At 38.7% G+C, this 7,777-nt stretch overlaps 1 protein-coding gene across 1 annotated transcript; it reads left to right on the top strand.

Annotated features, from left to right (window-relative positions):
* The first annotated feature begins 6,974 nt into the window (after positions 1–6,974).
* On the top strand, positions 6,975–7,391 carry LOC129766261 (uncharacterized). The gene has a single exon (XM_055766778.1). The coding sequence runs from the start codon at positions 6,975–6,977 to the stop codon at positions 7,389–7,391; it is 417 nt and encodes a 138-aa protein (XP_055622753.1).
* Positions 7,392–7,777: the final 386 nt, after the last annotated feature.

Raw genomic sequence — 7,777 nt, forward strand, 5'->3', positions numbered from 1 at the left:
TTTTATGCTTTTTGGTGTTGTTTAGTCTTTATTTTCGACCACCACTGCCTTGAATTAAAGTTCTTTTGCCTTTGTCGGTTCAGCTTCCTGAGATCAAATGTGTCGTTCAAATGTTCACACAAAACAGTTCCTTTGTTCACGCCGTACAGCATGCGGTCAACGACACGCTCGAATCTGGATAACAATATTTTCATAATCCACATTACACATCGATCGACTAAATTTAAGCTGTTCGAAGGAGATTCAAACTGAAGTAAAAATGTCAATAGGCAAAACAAACCTAAATAAAAGTTAATTTTGTGCTGGGTGCTGAAATTTATTTAAATTGTTTCTGATTAGTATAGAAAAAATGTTGGGGGAAATTCGACAGCAAACCATCACTCGAAAACAAGAATGGGGGCCTGATCACGAACTTCACTTCACGATAAAAACGATATGAAGTGCATACAAATGGCATACAATTCATTTCGTTTCCACTGTGAAGTGACTTTCGTGATCAGGCTCTGTGTTTGATATTGAAGTAGGGTCGAACGGAATACATAGTGGAATTTGTATTCTACTATGTATTGAGTAGACGAATGATCAACGGGAGTCACGCCTACTATTAGTTCCACAAATCCTTAAGGTCAAATAAACCCCGACCCCGTATGAAGTGTACCATGTACAAATCTTTATTATGACTTTATTACGACATGCTTCGTGCCCGTAGTCCTCTACGGGCACGAAGCATGGACGATGCTTGAGCAGGACTCACAATCATTTGGTGTTTTCGAACGCCATGTGCTTAGAATAATATAAGACGGTGTACAGCAGTCTTCAGAATGCAACTCGGTGCTGATGCGCAACAAGATTTTTGTACCCAGATGAGCTCCCACTCCTGTGCACACATGCGCTCTGGCGAATGAGCACGCTCCGAAACACAGATGAACACCCCTATTCTGTATTTCGATCGATTCGAAATATTTCGAACGTGTTGATATAATTCCATTCTGTATTCCGTTCGAGTAGTTTTTGCATTTCGTTCGATCTATTTCTCTTCGAACATTAAATGGGCTAAACGTTCGAAATAAGGAATGCAAAATTATAACTCGAACGAAATAACGGTCTCAAACGAAATTGAAATCCGCCGGAATACAGAATAGGGCTGGAAATGTTTAGTTGTCAGCGCCGTTCTTACACCCAGTTTTGAGCTGAGTTTTACGCTGAATTTGCGCCGTATTTCTATAATGCGCGCATGAATCTGGATTGCTCTCTCTGTTGAGCTATTTTTTTTCACACAAGCGTATACGGTTCAAATGGGGGCGCGCTGTTTTTATGCTTTGCTTAAGCCAGCGCTACACGAAGCTACGAACACCCGACTGACGAGCTACGAACCTCCAATGTCGAGTGTCGAATATTCGCGTTGGAAGGTAATCCGTTCGTTGTGGATTACCTTCCAACGCGAGTAGCACGAGTCAAAGGATTTTTGTCATTCGTTGATTCGACACTCGATGACATTCGATACAGCGCTACACGATTCATCCGAATCTATCTTTGACGGATTGGTTTGTTTACAAGTTTTAGATGAAAATGAAATTGATTCATAAAATTCAAAATATTCGGCAAAATATTGCAGTTTTATAATGTGATTTCAAGAATTTCTAATTTACAGCCCGATATCAGTACAATTGCTACGGCAGCAATTTCAATACTCGCATCGTCATCCAGTTTCCTAACGTTTTTGATGGTAAATAAAAATAATAAACATTCGATCCAAATACTCGCCGATTGTTTGGACCGATTGCATTGAATCGAACATTCACTTCACCGTGTAGCAGCACATTCGTCACAATATTTGTCGATTCATCGAGTCAAATGTTTGAAACCAACGTTCGAGTGAATAGTGATCCCCGATAATCGTTCGATTAATCGAATACTTCCTACAGAAATCGATTATTAATCGAACGAATACTGCGCAACCAATAATCGAAGCGAACGAATAATTTACGTCGATTAATCGATACAAACCCAGAGAATAAAAACGTAAGGCCGCTGTAGTTTTATCCTGAAAATCAATCATTATCTTTGACGCTCCCCTAAACTGGTAAATGAAGCCCAATGCCGTCAACGCGAATTGAGCTTTGTTTACAAGTTTAGGTAAGAGTAATGGCGGATTTACATTAGGGAGATCTATAGCTATAGATGGATTTATTCACGTGAATATAGGTGTAAACGGGTGAGAATAAATATGATACACTTATTCGAGGTATATATAACTTGAATAAATTCAGCATATGTAAACACTTGTGAATTTCTCACTGGTGAAAAATTACTAAAGTTGGATGCAGTTCTACTTCAGGTGAATAAATTCACCGAAAATATGAATATATTCATATAGAAGTTCACGCCAGTGTAAACAGTTGATGCGATTTCTATAAATCTCATCATATTTCTTCACATGAATATATCATTAGTCTAAACCCACCCTAAGAGATAATACAGTAGAACCTCGATTTTCCGCGAGCGGATGATCCGCGACTACGAGTTCCTTAGTAAATCTATAAACCTTCCCGAAATTTGTCAGTGAGTGGTAGACTCATGCTCTTTTGTTTTGGTCATGGCTTTCACATTATCTGATCACTGATGTACACGACCATACAGATGGATAGTTCAATATTTTCTGTATTGATAAAACATGGTTTTCATGCTAAAAATATCTTTTTTCAATGCAACCTCACTTTTAGCCCTTTATTGCGTTATCCGCGATTTTCGTTATACGCGGTGATCTAGCCCGACTATTCCGCGGATAACCGGGGTTCTACTGTAATTGATTTTCAGGCATAATGAACACTTTTTTGATTCCAGAATGCTTTCTCGCAAATGAGAAAATCAGTCTAACAAATTATTTCTCTCAATGTGACGATTAATCGATTAATCGATTATTAGAGGCGATTAATCGTATCGAATAACAAACTGATGAAAAGTATTCGATTAGCTGATGAACGATTAATTTCAAAAATCGGGGATCACTACGAGTGAAACGTTGGACCAATCGTGTAGCGCCCGCATTAGAACCATTAGAACAGCTTAGAACGAACGAAGACAAAGCGGGTGCTAGAATTTGATGTGTATGTTTGTGTGTGTATAGAATGAGACACGCATCACACAAGTGAGAAGAAATGTTCAGTATTTGAGTTCTGCGCCGGGTCGAGATGGAAAATGAAAGGTGGGAAGGTTTTTTAAATCTGTGACGTCACAGATTTTGTTTATGTGTGTTACTTTTCTTATAATAATTCACTACATAGGAAAAGTGTTGTAATTAAAAGTAAAAATAAACAAATGAAATGAACGAACTAGTTTTTTTTCCAAATTAAAGCTAGGGCCTGACATTTTAACAGAAACTGAATTTTCAGTATTTTTGAAGTGTTTTAAACTTAATTTCAATTCAATTTTACTTCTCGTTACGTCGACCAAAAACGTAAACGAACAAAGTCAGTCACACAATCTTTTGTTCCTTTGACGGATAAGCATTTGATAGTGCATGGGAGAAAAGGTTGCAAGTTTTTTTCATGTAAAATGAACTTGAAAAATGAATTCAATTGACTCCGTATGACTTAGATTGAGACGAAATGTTTTCCGCTTGCGTCTTAGTTTGATACGACTGAAGTTTTCAGCACCCTAATTGTGAAAAAAGTAATTACAATTGCTGACAAAAGTCAAACTTCCAAATTTCCTAGAATCCAAACATAGTAGACATTAGAACACTATATCTGAAATCAAAGAAAAACTTAAACAAAATATGATTTGGAAATCTGTAATCTGTTTTATGAATTTTGTGCTCTTCGCACCAAGAGAGAATACGAGTTTTCTTTGAGCGCGCGCTGATGAAAATTAAACTCAAGCGCAGCGCTGCGTTTGTTTTCTGAAGGCTGGTGTACAGTGTGGTATCGTCCGATGTGTCCACTGTGCTATGGTTCTATTATATTTAACCCTTTGCGGTCGTATTAAATTTGAACATGGGTATCATACTGGTCGTAACTGTTTTTACTTGGAAAAGCAGTGATGTATAACTTTGTGAGATTATGAAAGATGAACACGATTAATTTGTTTGCAAACTTCAGTTAAGTATAAACTAAACATTTGAAACACATGTTTAGTTAATATGTTACTTTCATATAATGAATATGTGTAAAAATTTTTATTCGTGTGATATCTTTCGAAACAGTCTATAAAATGCAGCCCTCGTTTTCGCATATATCACAAACTTAATTATTTTGTTGTCTTCCGGGTCCATTCTTTTTGTTTGAACATACATAACAATGCTCTTTATATCTATACATTGCCGCAATGCATGAAATTTTGCATTAAGCTTTTTCTCAAGCAAGAGTAACAACTTTTGTTTACTGACTGACTGACTGACTGAGTACCGATATTTATTATTCATAGAAATTCCGTTTTAATTCGAGAACAAGTTCACTAGATATTAAAATTCGTTTATAAAAAGTGTGAACTACTGAATTGTTGCGTAAAGTATAAGATAAGTATAGTTCCTTGCTATGGTGGCTGAGAGCAGACATAGTTAAAGTAGACCGAAAGAAAGAAACATGGTTTTAACAGTGAGGTGTATGATGTTACTGTATACAAAGAATGGGCAGAATGAAAAATGGCGGATGAGGGGCCAGTTGAGCCTCATTTTGTGCGTATTTTTGTAGTAGTTATAATCCGAAAACCCTCAACATCACATCACAGCCCTACAAATACAAACAAAGTAGGTTATTAGAATTCAGCATTAGAAGGAAATCATCAAGGAATCTAAGAAAGACCTAAACCGAGGCAAAATATGTTTCACCTCGTTTCACTTTTTTTCAGCGATCCACAGCGCTAAACCTCTTCTGTTCTTTTACTTGTGCGCGTCCGTCAGAGTGCACCCGCCAGGGCGCACAGGTCAAAGCTCAACAGATTGTACTTTCCAGTGAATTTATCCGTTACACTATAGATAGTTTGTGCGTTCTCTTTCCACACTCTAGCGCGATCGAGTGTTGAGTGAAAAAAAATCCCTTCCAAATTCTTGCGCTCGCACATATCTAGAACTATGGTGATTATAAAACAGAGGAGCGCTCTCGTTAGGGATTACGGAGAAGGTGGGTGAATTTAAGTTTCTCTTCGCTACAGAGGATATGGACATCGATTGTGTTGCAGTATTGTACACACCTATGGCGTACAACACTGCATAGCTGTTATTCGTGTCTTGCCTCCCCCTTATTTTCTTGCAGCTCGCCTGATTGGAAATTTCCGGTTGCATCGTCATCAGAATGAATTAGAATTTGAAAGAGTGAAGTACGCTAGTTAATAAAGATATCGTTTGCACTATATCAATTACGTTTTATTCAAACTATAACATGGTGTCAGAAGCTAACGTGTGTTTTAAGTGAATTTCCGCGTCATTATGATCGAAATCGCGAAAAATCGTCGGTAGAAAACCGAAATTTAATCCGAGAAAAAAATCGTTCTAAATTCGCGTCGTGTCGGCGGCCATTTTTTTTCGGTCAGGAACTTGAGTGAACATTGTGATCCTCATCAGAATGGATCCAAACCAAATGAAAACGTTGCTGGCAAATGAAAATGTTCACAAAAATGATGGAAGGAATGCAAGCAACCCAGAATCGGGCTCAAACAGTACAGCTGCAGCAACCAAGTGCGTCAAATGTGCAGGTTCCACAGCCGTCGCCTCTAGCAGTTGAGGGCGGCATGCAGGAGAACATGGACTTTTTTGAGAAAAGTTGGAAAGATTACGCCAAAGCTATTGGTATGGATTGGTGGCCGCAGGAGGAAAATCCACAAAAAGTAAGTTTCTTGCTGTCGGTCATAGGAGAGCCGACAAGAAAAGTTCCTCAACTTTGAGTTAACAGCAGAGGAAAGTGCTAATCCGGAAGCAACATTGGTTGCTATACGAGAGTAAGTCGTGGCTAAGAGAAATATTATAGTAGATCGTCTTGATTTTTTCTCTGCAACGCAGCTGGCTCGTGAATCAATCGACGTTTTGTCTCTCGTAAGACCCTGTCAAAAATGGCTGAGCTCGGAGTGCTGGAAACGGAACTTATCGCATATAAGGTAGTCACGTCCAACAAGTGGCCAAGTATGTGAACAAAAATGTTGAACATTGCTGACATCACATTGACAAAAGCCATTGATATGTGTAGAGTTGAGAAGATCACCGCGAAGCGATCACAGGAACTTTCAGGATCCTGAAATCGGAAGTGGAAGTAAACAAAATAGCTAAAGCTGAATTTCGATCTCAATCGCAACGGTGCAAGTTTTGTCGAGATCGTCATGAGTTCTCTAACGGCTCCTGTCCTGCTCTTGGTGAACGATGTCACAAATGCAACGGAAAAAATCACTTTGAAAATGTATGCAAAGCCACCAACAGATTCCATAAAAGGAGGTCACGTAAAGTAAAGGAAGTGAAGGACGAAAGCACCGATTCGGATGAGAAAACATCGTCTTGCAATGAAAATTCATCGGAGAAAAGTGATAGTGAGTATGAAATCGGAAAGATTTTCGATAATTCATCGAAAGGAGGTGGCGTGATGGCTGAGTTAAAACTCAAATTCGCCAACAAGTGGAAGTCAGTAATTTGCGAAGATACCGGAGCGAATACAAGCTTGATTGGCTATAACTGGTTAGTCAAACTCACAGGAGATGATAACCCGAAAATGATGCCATCAACCTACAGACTACAAGGTTTCGGTGGAAATCCCCTAAAGGTGCTTGGAGAAGTCAAGATTCCTTGTCGGCTGAAGCGTCGATACCAATTGGCCTTATAAGTTGTGGACGTAGACCATCGGCCATTACTTCCGGCAAAAGTATCTCGGGTAATGGGCTTCGTTAAATTCTGCAAATCGGTAACGTTCGGTAAGTCTTAATAAACAAAATCATCAAACATGTTAAAGATACATAGGATTGAAGCCGAGAGAATAATTGAGAAGCACAAAGGAATGTTTACTGGTTACGGAAAATTCGTTGGCCAAGTATCATTGGAGGTCGGCCCTTCTGTTCCACCTTTAATACAGTCTCCTCGTCGTGTTCCGATCGCCATGGGAAACAAGATGAAGAAAGAGCTAGAGTCATTGGAGAAAGAGGAAATGATCGTGAAGGAATCCAGACATACCGAATGGGTGAGCAATATAGTGATAGTGCAACGAGGTGACCCGGAATCCGCTAGCATCAGAATTTGCCTTGATCCTATTCCGCTCAATAAGGCGCTAAAGAGACCGAATCTTCAGTTTGCTACACTGGACGTAATTCTCCCCGAGCTGAAAAAGGCTAAGACTTTTTCCACGGTTGACGCAAAGAAAGGGTTCTGGCACGTAGAGCTCGATGAACCCAGCAGTAAACTTCTCAGCAAACATTAAATCGCATAACAAGCGTATATATAACATCATTTGCCCTAAAATTTGGTTGGCATATAATGCGCCTAACTGGCATATGCATGCAAAAGTGGAGGCCATATACATACATGGCAAATGCTTACCGAATTTGTTTGGATGAATATGCAACTTTGACCGGCTATAATAGCGATTATGTTGAAATTGAATTGCGATCTAATATGAATATATTCATGAATTGTCAAAGCACCAAATACGACTTTTGCCATACTCATATACGATTTATTACAAACATGAAAAAAAAAACAAATGGCGCAAAATATTTTCGTGAAATGTTTATTATAGCCTCACGAATCGCCATTTTTATATATGAGTATTTATGTTTGTAGAAATAATAATTGTATGATTGACTT

Source organism: Toxorhynchites rutilus, chromosome 2 (assembly GCF_029784135.1).
Source record: "Toxorhynchites rutilus septentrionalis strain SRP chromosome 2, ASM2978413v1, whole genome shotgun sequence".
In the NCBI taxonomy this organism is placed as follows: domain Eukaryota; kingdom Metazoa; phylum Arthropoda; class Insecta; order Diptera; family Culicidae; genus Toxorhynchites; species Toxorhynchites rutilus.

Excerpts from the sequence above, each read along its gene's own strand:
- LOC129766261 (XM_055766778.1), top strand. The coding sequence starts at position 6,975 with ATGTTTACTGGTTACGGAAAATTCGTTGGCCAAGTATCATTGGAGGTC.